A 16,836-nucleotide genomic window follows, 5' to 3' on the forward strand; every position below is an offset into this window, starting at 1 on the left:
ATCTCCTACATAAATCCCTTTCCAAGTAGATGATGGTGGTAGCCGGGCACCATCTAGTTCTTCTGGTCTCATAGTTGTATAGGCGGCAGATCAGATGGTGTACCAGTTGCTAGGACTAATTGTTTCCATGAATTTTGGTTTTCTTCATTCTTCTTTGCTCTGCACAAGGAGAGACCCATCGTTGCATCTAGATGGCGGCTTGCTAGCTTTTAAGATCCCAGTTGCTATTCGCCAAAGTAGGAGGTGGAACAATGTTTTGTCTGGTATGTTATGCCAATTGAGCTTGATGTCCCCTGCAACTGTGGTCCCAAGCCTACAGGTTCAACTACTCGGTCCCTCTGGGTAGCTGGCTATGACCAAGCAGTGACCACAACCTTGCGCCTTGTCAGCTCTACTATACACCTGGGAATTCTGATCATTCACATAAACTTAGAGACTATTGTCTGCCAACCCGATACATGTTCTTGGATGCACTCCCCATTTCATAAACATACCTAATATAAGACCCAGTTGGTGGATTCTCTTGTTTAGCTCTTCTGCATCTTTGTTGAGTTTCTTTCCAGTTCTGTCTTTCAAAGAACGTGGTGTATTAAAGTCTCCCACTATGACTATGGAGTCATCTATTTGGCTTTTCAACTCTTTTAAAGATTTATGTGTTTTGGGGCTCTTTCATTGGGTCCATAGATATTTATTATGGTTATATCTTCATGTTCAATTGATTCTTTAATCATTATATAATGCTCTTCCTTGTCTCATATGGTGGTTTTTGTCTTAAAGTCAATTTGATCAGAAATTAATATTGCCACTCCTACTCTCTTAGAGTTGCCATTTGCTTGATATATCTTTCCAACCTTTGATTTTTAGTCTGTTTTTGTCTTTATCTCTAAGGTGTGTCTCTTGTAGGCAGCATATTGATGGGTTGTGTTTTCTTATCCTATCTGCAACTCTCTGTCCCTTGACTGGTGCATTTAATGCATTAACATTCAGGTTAATTATTGACAAGTTTGAATTTGTTGCTGTCATTTTGTTTTGTGGTTTTTCATGGTGTCCCTGGTTTCTTTGTTCCATATTATTTTCTGTGCTGAGCTCATTATGTTTATGAATCGTGTTATCATTTCCTTTGTTGCTGTTGTTGTAGTATATGCTGAATATTTTTGCTTGTCCTCTTTTTTATTGTGATATGAAGGTTTATCATTTTTCTTTAAGGTTACCCTATGATTTATAATTTTCTGCCTGAGTTTAGAATAGTCCATTGTATCTTGCAACTCTCTTAACTTCCTCACCATTTAGAAGTTCTGTAACTACACAGTCTTTTCCCTCTTTTTGTTTTAGTTGGCCTCACTTGCCAATTGATGTCTCTGGTTCCCTGTTTACAATCTTGTAAGCTCATTTTACTTCGGATATATGTCCATAGCTGTGGTTTCTGGGATATGCCATCTTGTGTATTAATGGTCGGTTGTTATTTGTATTTTTGGTTCTCTGTTCAAAGGACTCCCTTTAGCATGTCTTGTACGGTTGGTCTTGTTTTAACAAATTCCCTTAGTTTCTGTTTATCTGGAAATCTCCTAATTTCACCATCATATTTGAGGGACAATTTTGGCAGGTATATAATTCTTGGTTGAAATATTTTCTTTCAGGGTTTTATATATACCATCCCATTGTCTTCTTGCCTGCATGGTGTCTGCTGAAAAATCAGAGCTTAGTCTTATTGGTTGCTCTTCCTTTGTAGGTAACTTTTCGTTTTTCCCGTGTTGCTTTCACGATTCTGTCTTTGTCTTTGGTTTTGATGAGTTTGATGATGATGTGTCTTGGTGATTTTCTTTTGGGGTCTGTCCTGTTTGGGGTTCGTTGGACTTCTTGAATGGATATATTCTCCTCTTTCATCATACCTGGGAAATTCTCTTCCAACACATCTTGAACAATTTTCTCTGTGGTTTTGTTTTTCTCTTCCTGTTCTGGAATTCTAATGACACGTAGGTTATTCCTTTTGATGGTATCCCACATGAACCTTAGGCTTTCTTCATTCTGTTTTGATCTTTTTTTATGATTTATCCCTTTCCAAAGCAGTATTCAGGTATTTGTCTTCAATCTCACTAATTCCGTCTTCCATTGATTCAATTCTACTCCTTATCCCATTCACTGTGTTACCTATTTCTTAAAATTTAGCATTAATTTTCTGGATATCTATCTATAGATTTTGTATCATTTTTCAGTTTTCATTTATTTTGTCATTTTGTTCTTGTATTGTCTTCTGAAATTGTTCTAGGGTTTTCTCTGTGTTTTCCTCCATTTTGTCAGTGTTTTCCTTGATCTGTGTCTCAGTCCACTTAAGATACCTAACTACAATTCTCCTGAATTCCTTATCGGGGAGTTCCAATGTTAGTTCTTCCTCAGATGTATTCTGGGTCTGTATCCTGCTCTCTTATTTCTACTGCTTTATCTTGCTTCTCTGTGTGGACTATGGTGGTTTTTTGTCTCTGAGACATTGTGGGGTTTTGTGATTATATTTAATTAGTGATTGCATGTTGGAGTGATTCACCCAAGATTTTCTTTTTCTGTTTTTTTTTTCTGGATGTTATCTGAGTAAGCAGGGTACTGTGCTCCTCTATTCACTAGTTGGCAGCACCTGTCTCCTTTCCAGTTGTCAGGCTCCTGTATGTCTCTACTGTCCTTGGAAAGTGAAACTTGTTTTTAGGTCCCTGGAATGTGAATGAGAATGCTGTTGCTTTAAATATCTAAAATGGCCACAGCTTATAAACATTCAAAATGGCTGCACTCTCCAGACAGCCGATGTCCACAGCTCATTGTGTTTCCTTCTTTGCTGCTTCCCTTTTTTAGTCACCAGCAATTGTCCATGCAGCCTTTGGCGAGAGCAGTGCAAATTTTTTGGTTAATTCTCAGATCCTAACACCACTTGGAATTATTCAGTCTCACTATCCCTGCTATCCCTGAGCCCATCATTGCAGCCACTGTGTCAGTCCATCTTTTTGAGGACCTTCTCCTTTTATGTTGACCCTCTGCTTTATTCAACATGATATCCTTCTCCAGGGAATGGTCTCTTCTGACAACATAACCAAAGTAGGTGAGACCAAGTCTGGGTATTCTCTCTTCCAAGGAGCATTCTGGCTGCACTTCTTCCAGGACAGATTTCTTATTACTTTTAGCAGTCTGTGGTACTTTCAGTTCTTCACCAACACCACAACTCGAAAGCATCAACTTTTCTTCGGTCTTCCTTATTCATTGTCCGGCTCTCACATGCATGTGAAGTGATTGAAAATATCATGGCTTGGGTGAGGTGCACCTTAGCCTTGATGGAGACATCTTTGCTCTTCAGCACTTGAAATGGGTCTTTTGCAGCAAATTTGCCCAAAGCTGTATGTCTTCTGATTTTGAGTGCTGCTTCCATTGGTGTTGATTGTAGAACCAAGTAATGTGAAGTCTTTGACAACTTCAGTGTTTTCTCCATTTATTGTGATGCTGTTTATTGGAGGAGTTTTGTTTTCTTTTTATGAGATGTTATCCATACTGCAGACTGTAATCTTCAGTTTTCATCAGTAAGTGCTTCATGTCATCCTCACTTTTTGCAAGCCAAGCTGTGTCGTCTATGTATCGCAGGTTTGTTACTGAGCCTTCCTCCAACCCTCATGCCCCGTTCATCTTCATATAGTCCAGCTTCTCAGATTATTTCCTCAGCATACAGACTGAATAAGTATGGTGAAAGGATACAGCCTTGATGTACTTCCTTCCTGAATCAACAACATAAACGGTGACTATAGATTTGGGCCATGCCAGGTGGGTTACACAGGAATCTGTGAAAGAGTCAATGTAGAAATTCAATATCATCAGTCAAAACAAGGCCGGGAGCTGACTGTGGAACAGAGTATCAGTTGCTTATATGCACGTTCAAGTTGAAGTTGAAGAAAATTAAAACAAGTCTACAAGAGCCAAAATACAACACACCTTATTTGCATGGTCCCACCAAGTCCTGGAGGAAGTGCAGCCAGAATGCTCCTTGGAAGCAAGAATGGCCAGACTTGGTCTCACCTATTTTGGTCATGTTGTAAGAAGGGACCATTCCCTGGAGAAGGATGTCATGCTTGGTAGGGTGGAGGGTCGACGAAAGAGGGGGAGGCCTTCAACGAGATGGATTGATACAGTGGCTGCGATGATGGGCTCGAGTATAGCAGGGATTGTGGGGCTGGTGCGGGATCGGGCAGTGTTTCGTTCTGCTGTGCATGGGGTCGCTATGAGTCGGAAACGACTCGACGGCACTTAACAACAACAACAACAAACCAAGTAATTCAGTGCACCGCAGTTAATAATTGTATTGATTTGTGAAATGTTACCACAGTTACTCAGTCTTATTCATAACACTGATGAGTTGTGCTTGGAAAGGTAAAGGCAAGAGAGTTGATTTTTGCATATCATAGGTAATGGATGTCATCCAGAAAGGGATTTTTCTTGAGCTACCCATGTTCTCCATAAATTGTCCAGGAGTCAAATGAGCATAGGGAAAGTAGGTCAGTGTATTTCTACTTTGAAAAGAAATCACTTGAACTTCCTTATTCTCCTGAGTGACTTTGGGGGAGAATCATTCATTTAAAATCTACATAACCCTAACTAAAATTTGATAGTAATGTAAACTTAGGAGCTCTGGTAGCGTAGTGCCTAAGGCATTTGACTGCTGACCAGAAGGCTGGCATTTCAAACCCACCAGCCACTCCAAGGAGGGATCACTGTGAGTCGGATCCGACTCAACAGCAGTGAGTTTGGTTTTTTGGTTTTGTTAATGTAAACTTAAATTTGACTGAGTACAACAAATATACAGGGTTGAGGTAAACAGGTAAACCTCATTATTTATATTAAAAATTATTTATATTGATAAAAATATTGGTAAATTCTTTGAACTTTTAATATATTATCTGGCTTATAATTTTTTATTTTGGAGTTGTGTTACAGTTTGTCTTCTTGCTTAATTGACTTTTCTTGTTTGATAACATTTTGAATGGTTTTAAGATTAACATTTAAAATTTGATTGTTTTTATAAGTAGCACTTATTTATATAATCGTCTACTTTTATGCAAGATGATAGCATAGATTTTGAGGGGAATTTGGGAAGATTTATCTTACGGCCTCAATCTGATTAGTATGGGCATATTGGAGAGGAAAAATAGTAGTGGCATATTCGATGCAGAATATAAAATTTTGCACTTTAGCATATGCTTATATAATGTGATGCAATTACATCAGAACCTGTTCACATAAGGTTATCACATGAAATGTATTTTCTAAATTCCTGTCTTAGGTTAGAAGTAATAAGAATGTATCTGAAGTGGGTTTGTTTTATTTTATGGGTTTTTTTTGTTTGTGTGTGTGTGTATTTTAAACAGCACTTCTAGGGGTTAAGCAGGAAGTTTGTTATCTTAGTCTGGTCTTTCTAAGAGAAACTTGCAGGGCTTTAACTCAATAATCTGTTACCACTTTTCTGTAGGGCCTAACACCCTTATTCTTTGTGTGTGTGTGTGTGTGTTCTTTTATCCTCTTAGCTGCCTTATATTTTTATATGCCTTTTTCTTTACTCTTTTGTTAATTTCTCTTCATGCTAAACCATTGCTTACGGTCTTTTACTAGAGAATTACGTATTAACATGGCAGGCTATCTGTGTCAATCTGTTCTTAAAATTTTTTTTTCCTTCAAGTCCACTAAAACTCTGTGTCTACGACTGTACATTTAATATTAATTTATTATCTACTTATAAACTTTGCCAGAAACATGGATTTCTTTAGTTGGATAAAAGGATTGCTGGTCTTATTTTCTAGGCCAGGGATCCTCAGCAGGAGCCTTTGGAAGAGATAGAAAATTTGAAGAAACAACATGATTTATTAAAACGGATGTTACAGCAGCAGGAACAGTTGAGAGCTCTACAGGGACGACAAGCTGCTCTCCTGGCTCTGCAGCATAAAGCAGAGCAGGCTATTGCTGTGATGGATGATTCTGGTATGCCACCATGTTAGAATATTGTTTTTATGAGCAAGGCTTAATAAGTATGGTATTGCACAATAGATGCTAATTATTAGATAATTAGGTCTTGACTATTGACTAGTTTAGAAACCCTACATGTAAGGTTTACCTTATCCTGTGGTTTTCTCTGGTTATGCAGAAAAGGCTGCAGGGACAACTTCTGGCCACCAGACTGTACCAAGCAGACAGCAAGCTCGCTCTCCTTTTCAGCAGAGAGTGCCTTTAAGAGGTAAAAGGGACAGGCTATAGTTGGTTTCTTTTTTGTGGTTGTTTTCGTACTCCACACTGATAGGATTCTTGATGCTTTTATTCTCATCTTTTATACTAAATTCAACTAAGATTGTCGCCTCTCAAGAAAGGGTTAAAGTTAAATCTGTTAAGTGAGGCAGTGCATAAATTTATAGACTGTCTTTGTCTTTAGCGTCCGTGATTTCAGTTACATTTCCAGTTGCATATGGTAGCTCCTTGGAGCTGTATTTATCTTATACTGTTGTCCTGAGAAGGAGCTTTGGTGGTGTAGTGGTTAAAGCATTTGCCTACTAATTAAAAAGCTGGCAGTTTGAACCCACCAGCTACTCCATGGGAAAAACAATGACACAGTCTGCTTCCATAAAGATTTACAGCCTTGGCCACACCATGGGGCAGTCTGCTGTGTTCTGTGGTATTGCTATGAGTTAGAATCGACTTGATGGCAGTGAGTTTGGTTTTTTTGGTTGTACTGAGAGTCAGAAACATTCTTTTCTTTCGTCCTCCTTCCCTCATAGCCATATGTCATTTAGGTAAAAATTATTTTGAATTCTGTAGAATTGAGTTTAATTTCATAGTTTATCTTATTACCTTCAAATCTAAGTGTTTACTTTCTCATTAAGTTGAAAACATGATTGTTACTTATTAAAACTCAATAAAACAGGTTTTAAACTACTAGTCTATCCCCACCATCCCAATCTAATTACAGGTTTTTTCCTTCCAAACCAAAAAACCAAACCCACTGCCATCGAATTGGATGCAACTCATAGCGACCTTTCCTTGGGTTTCCAAAGCAGTATCTCTATAGAAGTAGGTTGCCCAGTCTTTCTTCCCAGAAGTGGCTGTTAGGTTTGAAACAGCAGCCTTCTGGTTAGCAGTCAAATGCCTTAGGCACTGCACCGCAGAGCTACCAGTTTTCTCCTTAGGGCACTCCATTTTTACTTCTGTATTTGTTATTGTTATGTGCCCTTGAGTCAGACCTGACTCATAGCGAGCCCTCCTTGGGTTTCTGAGGCAGTATCACTACGAAAGTAGATTGCCCCATCTTCCTTCCGAGGAGTGGCTGGTGAGTTTGAACCGCCAGCCTTCTGGTTAGCAGTCAGGTGCCTTAGGCACTATGCTACCAGAACTCCTACCCCTGTATTTAGGCCCTCACAAAGGTTATCCTGTTATTACTCATTTTATCCTGCTGCCCACACCTGGTTTACTGGCCCAGATCACTGTTACCTAATTTATGCTTATATTTTTGTAAGGAATTTTATGACTTTAAAGTATAACTTAGTCTTTTGTAATAATTATATAGTCATATATAGTAATAGAGTATAGTAAGTAGTAGTAATTACACATATATTGATCCCCATATTTCCCTTGGAAAGTCTTAAGTATCATTAGCTTTTACATTTATGTTTAGGAAATAGATAACTTAGGCAACAGATAATTGTTACATTTAATATAATGAGTGCTGTTAGTTTGATTAATGATTAACCTTTTGAATATTTTTCAAGTTTGAAGTATCAGATTAGAAAGTCTTTTCTTTGATAGATATATTAATCTCAGCTATTCACTTTACATCATCTCATTTGATCATACAGAATTTCAGGTTAGTAGCCAGAGGTTTGATTTTTCTTACTTTATAGAGAAGGAGCTCCTAACATGGAGTTTGGGATTTAATGTAGTAGAATATATTCTAAGTAGGGAGTCATCTTTCTATTTCTGATAGCAACATTTTTTTTTTTAAAGCATGTAATCTCTTTTAAAAAAAAAGCTTGATATGAAGCAGGGAACAAGAGAAGAATGTGTAGTTTAAATTTGTTTTATATACTATTTTAAAACTTTAAAAATAATAGTGTAGGAATAGTAAAACAAATATTCCCTGTGTTCATGAGATTTTGCAGCAAAATACAGACAGTCTCAGAGTTAGGAACATTTGACTTACGATAATTCCTACCTGCCCCTTAATGTTATGTGAATTTACCCTCACTTTGAAATTTACCCCTCCTCTTGATAAATTCTCCATCACAATCACCTTACTTGCTTCATGTGTAACCTCTAAATCATTGAAGAGACCTTGAGCCTTTTCTTGCACTAATATGTAAGACCACCTATGACGACTTGACGTATAAATTATTAAAGATGCACTTAGGAACAGATCTCAGTCATACCCCAGGGATTGCCTGTAATGATAAAAAATCAGAATCATATCATCTGATATGTAAGAGAGACAACATACTTGTCGTGGGAAAGGGTGTTCCTTTTATCATTTAACTATCAAGTTGTATGTTAGTTATCTGTACTGTAATTTCTCTCTTTGCAAAACAGAGCTTGGTTAGGTAAGTCGAATTTCATCCAGCCCTGAAATCCTAAATCTAGTTTCTTGGTGGGAAAAGCTGGTATTTTCCTTTCTGAAAAATGTGGTGGATAGCGTTTTGACTTTCTGGAGCTAGAAAGTTGGGAGTGAGGATATCAGTTGACTGGGTAGGAGAGCAGTAACTGGTATCTAAATTTTCATCAGAAAACTGCCTTAGGAATAGGAAGCCTTCCCCCCCTCCCCCCCCACTTAAAGAAGATTAAAAACTCCTGTTTTTTTTAGTATGACTTTATCACAGGGAGCTACTGCAATCAGTTACCTGTTCTATTGCAGGATTTGGCAAACTGTGTACCACTAGGATTGAGCCCACTGCTTGTTTTTGTAAACAAAATTATATGGTCTACAGTTATGCTCATTTGTTTACTTATTGTTAATAGCTGCTTTAGCCCTATAGTGGTATTTACTATCTAACCCTATTAGAAAAATATTTGCCAGCTCCTTTTCTAGAACATTGATTCTATTGCGAGAAGTGAAACATGAAACCTGCCAGAATCAGCTGTGCTTTTGCAGGCTATCACATATCCTTCTAATGCTCCAACCTAAACAGACTGATAGATCAGGGGTGGGTTACCCAATAAGCAATGTAAGGACTGGCTTACTTGTGTTTACCTAATAATCTGTAGTAAATATTGTCATATTTTTTCACCACATCGAAGACTCTGCTTCTGCATATGGTTAGCATCTGTCTTTCTTCCAACTCATAGCACCTTCCTGCTGAAATCAAAGCCTCTTTTCAAATTTATAATCCCTAACAGGGACTGAGTACCCAGAAAGCAAGGTAAGCACAGGTTTACTTGTGCGTACTTAGTAATCTGTAGTGAATAGTTTCATATATTTACATAAACATATAAAACTGCACTGCAGATTAGTAAGTACAAGTAAACCCAGGCTCACCTGGCCTATTGAGTAATCCCCCCTCTAATCTGCATACTCATTCCACTCAGTCACTGTAATCATTTGGGTTATAATTATATCCTTTTTGATACGTTGGAAAGAAAGATTAACTGCCACACTAAGCCTATGTGAGTGCCCCTTTGAACTTCGATGAAAACATTTAATAAAAGGATTTGTTGGCAGGTAAATCTGAGAGTTTTAACTAGTTTCAAATTATGATAGGATTTTATAAACTCCCTTTCTCTTTCAAAATTTACTTTTAGCTTCTCATATGGAAAAGGTGTTCAATTTAGTTTGTTCATTTTAATGACTAGTTGTTCATTTTCTTTCTAGTAACAGAAACTGCAGGTAGTCTCTCAGGAATCAGTATAACATCTGAATTAAATGAAGAGTTAAATGATTTAATTCAGCGTTTTCATAACCAGCTTCGTGATTCTCAGGTAACTTAATTTCTTAAGTGTAATTGAGTTTAATTTCACATTAATTAGAACAGCAGTTCTCAGAGTTGTGTGTATATAAATATTACACGACATGCTTATTTTTAAAATGCAGATTGCTGCATCAGCAGGATCTACTTGCCTGATTCATAGGTTTGGGTTGGTGTCTTCCCATGTGGTTCTAGTGCTGTAGGTTTCGGGGCAATAAGTCAAGAAAAACTGTATTACAAGAAAATCTGCTTTTAATGAATTGATTAGTATAATTTCACTTTGTATGCTACTAGTTGACACCTTGTTTTTCTTTAAAAGACTGGTAATTGTTGTGGTAGTTATGTTTGTGTGTCAACTTGGCTGGGCCTGGTTGAGTGGCTGGGCAGCTGGTGGTAGTTATTCCCCATGGTGAGACTGGCAGTCATCTCCACGGTGGCATCTACCACAAGCAGCTGAGTAGCTTCCTTGGGGGTATGGTCTGCTTCCTGCGTATAAGGAGAAGCTTTGAGAATGGTCTCTAGTTTATGGCACCTTGAACCCTGCATGTAGCTGTGTCATTGTTCAGCAGCCTGCCATCCTCTGCCAACCTTGGGACTTAAAATGGACTTAAATTAATGGCTTGCCATGTGGTTTGGTAAGATTGGGACTGTGCCTTTTTACTTGTCAACCTTGGGCTTTTCCGCCTCAGCAGCCAGCAGCTGTCTGAGTGAAGAAATGCTTCTAGCTTCAGTGGGCCAGGAGCTGGAGGCAGAGCTGAAACCCAAGGCTGAGGGGCTTTCACCCAGCCCCTAGAGCCTGGCACTTTGAACTTGGACTTCTAGCCTCCTGAACTGTAAGAGAATAAAATCCTGTTGTTAAGGCCATCCATTTGTGGTATATTTCTGTCAGAGTGGCACTGGTAACCAGAACAATTGTCATAACTCTTAACTCTTAGATTTAAATCTATGTCCTTGTAATACTTTACTAATGATTTTAAGAAGGTTCTTAAGTTTAATAAAAGGGTTAATAGGTACTGTAATATGTAATATTTGCCTTTCTAAATAATAATATAAATGTAAATTTTTAATCTGTGGGCTTTAGAGAAGGAACGATAATTAATAATGCCTCTCTCCACTAGAAGAGTGAGAGTTCTGGTGGCATAGTGCCTAAGGCACTTGACTGCTAATCAGAAGGTTGGTGGTTCAAACCCACCAGCCACTCCTCAGAAGGAAGACTGGGCAATCTACTTCCGTAGCAATACTGCCTTAGAAACCCAAGGGGGGGTTGCTATGAGTTGGAGATGACTCAGCGGTACATAGCAACAACAACTCCACTGGAAATGAGTATGATTGAAGAAGATGCTTTGCCTTGTGTCTTCTTGCTGACAAAGTATAAATGAAAGAATATGGTACAACTGCTAATGTATTTCAGCAATTTAACAGTATATCAGTCTAGCTAATATATATACACAAAGATTATTTATGCACTTTTAAAATGAAAATGTGGGAGTGCACCCTTTAATAACCTTAGCTTTTAATTTTTCTTCTTGGTTTTTTTTGTTTTGTTTTAAAGCCACCAACTGTTCCAGACAATAGAAGACAGGCAGAAAGTCTTTCATTAACTAGGGAGGTTTCCCAGAGCAAGAATCCATCCATTTCAGAACATTTACCTGATGAGAAAGTCCAGCTTTTTAGCAAAATGAAAGTGCTACAGGAAAAGAAACAAAAAATGGACAAATTGCTTGGAGAGCTTCACACACTTCGAGATCAGCATCTGAACAATTCTACATGTAAGTAGAAAGGGTTTAGCAGTATTAGGTATTATAAAGAACACATAAATATGTGTATGCTAGCCTGTAATAGTTAAATAGTAACTTGGATGCGTGCACAAAATAATACTTTTATTTTTAGTATGTTTATATTTTCCCTTAAGGAAAAACCAATGTATATTAGTACATTGGGTTAAAAACGCTGAAACTATTAAACATAGATTTAAATATTGTATATGCAAAAAGGGAGAAAAAGTGAGAGATGAAAAATTTATGTACTACACATGGTTCAGTGCAGAAAGCCTATAACATAGAATCACTGGACTTACACATTTGTTAAATATTCAAATAGTCATCTTAAATAACTAAAAGAACTGTCTTTTCTGTTGTAGCCTGCTTTACCAAATTCAGACCTAATTACTAGTCTTCAGTTGATACCCTCATACCTCATACATATACTAATGGGAAAACTGGGGTAAATGGGGGAAACCCCTACTGGTTACCTTTCTTCTTTCCAGCCATTTTTTTGGTAAAGAAAAAACAAAGGATAGAAACGGCATCTCTGCAGTCCCTGCTCCTTATTCTCTACTCATCTCCTATTTCTTGTCACCTCCACATGAGCCTTACTTACTCTGCTCTGAATATATTCCTTTTTGATCTCTGACCTCTTAGTAGTCTCCTCCTTATCCAGAGTATAATCCAGTCCCAGTCCCTGTCCCTCTCAGAATAGGGTTGGCAGACAATGGTCCTATAAGTTTGTGTGTATGATCTGAATTCCTAGGTGTATAGTAGAGCTGACAAGGGGCAAAGTTGTAGTCACTGCTTGGTCACAGCCAGCTACCCAGAGGGACTGAGTAGTTGAACCTGTGGGCTTGGGACCATAGTCTCAGGGGACATCAAGCTCAATTGGCATAACATACTACACAAAACATTGTTGTACCTCCTACTTTGGCAAGTAGCAACTGAGATCTTAAAAGCTTGCAAGCTGCCATCTAGATGCAACGATGGGTCTCTCCTCGTCCACAGCAAAGAAGGATGAAGAAAACCAGAAATTCATGGAAGCAGTTAGTCCTAGCGACTGGTACACCATCTGATCTGCAGCCTGTACGACTATGAGACCAGAAGAACTAGATGGTGCCAGCTACCACTGTCAACCACTTGGAGGGGGATCTATGTAGGGGATCCTGGATAGAGAGGGAGAACAATATGGAACAAAACTCAAAATCATTTGGAGAAAAAAAAAGGGGGGGGGACCAGCTTTGCTGGTCCAATAGAGCCGGGTGGAACCACTGAGACTATAGCCCCTAGCTGCCCTTCAGATCTGGAATTGAATCCACATCTGTGGCTTCCAGCCAAACAAAAGACAGGCATATGAGTTGAATATTTACCTGAGGTAAGATACACTCCTTGGAGAGAACAATCATAGGAGAAAGAAGGGCTGCTTATGCACAGGGAGACAGCTCAGAGGGCAGGAGTACATGGAGGGATGGTCACAGGGAAGAGGTAACTATCAGGAGGAAGTGGGAGGGGAGCTGTTGCATTGTGGTAAATTGTGGTCAGTGTCATGAGACAGTATATGTGAACTGCTGTATGGAAAGTGAATTTGCTCTGTAAATTTTCACCCAAATCACAATAAAAAAAAAATGATAAAAGACTGTAGAGAAGTAACTGTCATCTAATTAGAAAATGTTGTTACTGGGGATCAGTGTACCACAGTCACTGTAATACTTTTGCTTTATCTAGGAGACCAGATGTAATTCCTAAATTCGTGGATTTGCAGAACTCTTAAAGACTTACCAGCTAGGGCAACTCTAGATTTACTCACTGTCTGTTTTACATTATGCACAGTGGCCTATAAAACTTAACCTAGATCCAAGTTTTTCAGAATACTTCTCTAATTTCTTTTTCAAGGGAAGATGTCATAATCTTCCCTTCTTTGCTTTCTGTTTTAATCCTGGGACTGGAATCTGAAAAAAAGAAGTAACAGTGTGTCTTCTTTGTACATTTTGATGTGTTTGGTTGTAGGACATGTTAAGAAACAAGTGACCTGGGTGTTATATCCCTATATTTCCAAAATTTTAAGTCTGTACAATTTAATTTACAGCATTTATGACTTTTATTTTTCGTTTTTCTACATCCCCAGCAAACTGTGAACAATGCTTTGACATTGTTTATATTTGTGGTTGGTAACTGGCGTTTTTTTTTTTTTTTTTTTTTTTCATTTTTGTAGTTGTGCCTTCTTCAGCCTCTCCTCAAAGGAGTGTGGATCAGAGAAGTACACCTGCTCCGTCTGCTCCTGTAGGCTTAGCAACAGTCATCAATGGAGAATCCAACAGTCTCACGTCATCCATTCCTTATCCTACTGCTTCTCTCATTTCTCACAATGAAAGTGAAAATGAAGGACATCTAAATCCAACTGAAAAACTCCAGTAAAACATTTTTTACACATTTACAAACATTGTTTACATAGATTAGAATGAAATAATGGGAATAGATTGTTTATTTTTCTTTGATTATATTGAAAATTCTGGAAAAATTGAATTTCTTTATTATGATAAACATTTTTATCATAATCATTGTCCAAAAGAAATTTGACATTGTAATGTAGGTAATTTCTGTGAGCTAATATTATTTTATTCTGATTTTTTAAATAAAGAATCAATTTGCTGTGACTATATTTTAAATATTTCTATATTTAATTAGGTTCTAGAATCAGACAGCCTTGAAATTATAGTATGGCTTTGTGACCTTGGGCAAGTATGACTTACCCTCACTTAGCCTCTGCTTCCTCATCTGCAAAATAGGGATAAAAATATACTTTTATTCGTGAAGATATTTCAAGAATTTAAAAAATGCTTAGCATATTTCCTGGCAAATAGTAAAAATTCAATGAATCTAAATTTTGATTTTCAATAAACATTTTATAAAACTCTTTATGTTGTAGACAAGATCAGGAAGCTTCTATAAGTGCTCTATAATGTCCTTTATACTGGATTTACCTGAGTATTTACATTGGATATTTGGGACATTGCACTTTTTAAGAGACTTAGGAATATTTTTGACATTGAGTTTTATTCTTTTTAGAAATTATATCTCACAGTGAATAATAATGAGGCCTTGTTTCACAGTGGTTAAAGTGCTTGATGGTCAACTGAAAGGCCGGCAGTTTGAACCCACCAGCTGCTCTGCAGGAGAAAGATGAAACAGTTTGTTTCCATAAAGACTGCAGCCTTGGAAACTGTATTGTTTTTTTTTATGTGCCGTAGAGTCAGACTCGACTCATAGCAACCCCTCCTTGGGTTTCCGAGGCAGTATCACTACAGAAGTAGACTGCCCAACCTTTCTTCCGAGGAGTGGCTGGTGGGTTTGAACCACCAGCCTTCTGGTTAGCAGTCAAGTGCCTTAGGCACTACGCTACCAGAGCTCCTGGAAGCCCTATAGAAAAACACAAACCAAATTTACTGCTATCAACTCGGTTCTGACTCATAGTGACCCCCATTGGGTTTCCAACACAGTAACTCTTTTAGGGAAGTAGATTGCCCCACCTTCTTTCTGCAGGGCAACTGATGTGTTTGAGCTGCCAGCCTTGTGGGTAGCATTCAAATGCCTTAAGACAGCTCTATTCTGCCCTGTAGGGTCACTTGGAGTCATGGCAGCAGATTTGGTTGGTTGGTTGGTTGGTTTTAGTTTTGAAAGTGAATAATTAAACTAAGATTTGTTTCTTATGCTTTTATCTCTAGTACAACATACAAAAATAAAGTAATGAGATTTTGAATAAGCCGTATTGAAATTAAACTCATTATAGTCACATTCCTGGCTATTTGATCAAGTCCAAAGTTTCTTTGTGCTTCTGATGTGTAATGTGAAAATAATATATTATATTGCTAAAATGGATAGAAATATTATATATAAATATTTTTTGTTTGTTTATCAGGAAGTTAAATGAAGTTCGAAAGAGATTGAATGAACTGAGAGAATTAGTTCACTATTACGAACAAACATCAGACATGATGACAGATGCTGTAAATGAAAACACAAAAGATGAAGAAACTGAAGAATCAGAATATGATTCTGAGCATGAAAATTCTGAACCTGTTACTAACATTCGGTTAGAACTGTTTTTTAAATTTGTTTTTCTATCATTCATCCTAATCTAATACTTTTTATGTGGAAAAAAAACCTCAACACTGCTCGCTGTTTGCTTCTTTTTTAAGGTTTGGCCAGTAGTATATTATTTTGATCAGTGTAATCGTCCCTGCAAAAAAGGAGGTCTTAATATTAAGATATATTTGCTGAACAAATAGGGGAATATTGAATGGAATAGTTCAGTAAAATTGCCATTTGATAAAAATACACGTAAATCATCAAAAATAAAGTAACACCATTTTCCTGCTTCTTTATCATTAGGTGTCATTTTCATTTTTAAGATATTTTTTAAATATTTTCCAAATAGTATATATGTAGAAGTTAATGAAAATTACAACTGATTTTGGTATTAATAGTTGATTATTTGAATTTAAATAGGGAAATAGTCAATAATGTTCTTAGTTTGGGATTGTTAGCAGTTTTTGTTTTTAAACCTTAAATGCTTCAGTATGTTTTCTTTCCTTTTAGAAATCCACAAGCAGCTGCCCCCTGGAATGAAGTAAATAGTAATACTAATGCACAGTGTATTTCTAATAATAGAGACGGGAGATCAGTTAATTCTAATTGTGAAATTAACAACAGATCTGCTGCCAACATAAGAGCTCTAAACATGCCTTCTTCTTTAGGTATGATTGACTATCATTATAGGTAATTGTGCCACATTGCTCTTGGGAAGTAGATTTCTTTTTCATTAGTACTTTTAAATTTGTTCAAAAATTATTGATTTCAATACTACATGCATTCCACAGACTGTCGATATAATAGAGAGGAAGAACATGGGATTCATGCCACACAAGGTGAAGATGAGGAGGAAGAGGAGGAAGATGCAGAAGAGGAGGAAGTCAGTGGAGCTTCATTATCTAGTCATAGGAGCAGTCTGGTTGATGAGGCTCCAGAAGATGCTGAATTTGAACAGAAGATCAATAGACTTATGGCTGCAAAACAGAAACTTAGACAGTTACAAGATCTTGTTGCTATGGTACAGG

At 37.5% G+C, this 16,836-nt stretch overlaps 1 protein-coding gene across 1 annotated transcript in view; it reads left to right on the plus strand.

The window, feature by feature from the left end:
• Positions 1–16,836, plus strand: part of PCM1 (pericentriolar material 1) — a 179,148-nt gene that overhangs the window by 22,141 nt on the left and 140,171 nt on the right. Inside the window, exons 6-13 of the mRNA XM_042782830.1 lie at positions 5,820–5,997; positions 6,161–6,250; positions 9,863–9,969; positions 11,509–11,725; positions 13,935–14,133; positions 15,639–15,812; positions 16,319–16,476; positions 16,600–16,833. Coding sequence (XP_042638764.1) covers positions 5,820–5,997; positions 6,161–6,250; positions 9,863–9,969; positions 11,509–11,725; positions 13,935–14,133; positions 15,639–15,812; positions 16,319–16,476; positions 16,600–16,833 — 1,357 coding nt within the window. The remainder of the gene's footprint in view (positions 1–5,819; positions 5,998–6,160; positions 6,251–9,862; positions 9,970–11,508; positions 11,726–13,934; positions 14,134–15,638; positions 15,813–16,318; positions 16,477–16,599; positions 16,834–16,836) is intronic.

The sequence above is a fragment of the Orycteropus afer genome, unplaced genomic scaffold (genome assembly GCF_000298275.1).
Source record: "Orycteropus afer afer isolate SDZICR_OR568_19922 unplaced genomic scaffold, OryAfe1.0 scaffold00483, whole genome shotgun sequence".
Taxonomy (NCBI): domain Eukaryota; kingdom Metazoa; phylum Chordata; class Mammalia; order Tubulidentata; family Orycteropodidae; genus Orycteropus; species Orycteropus afer.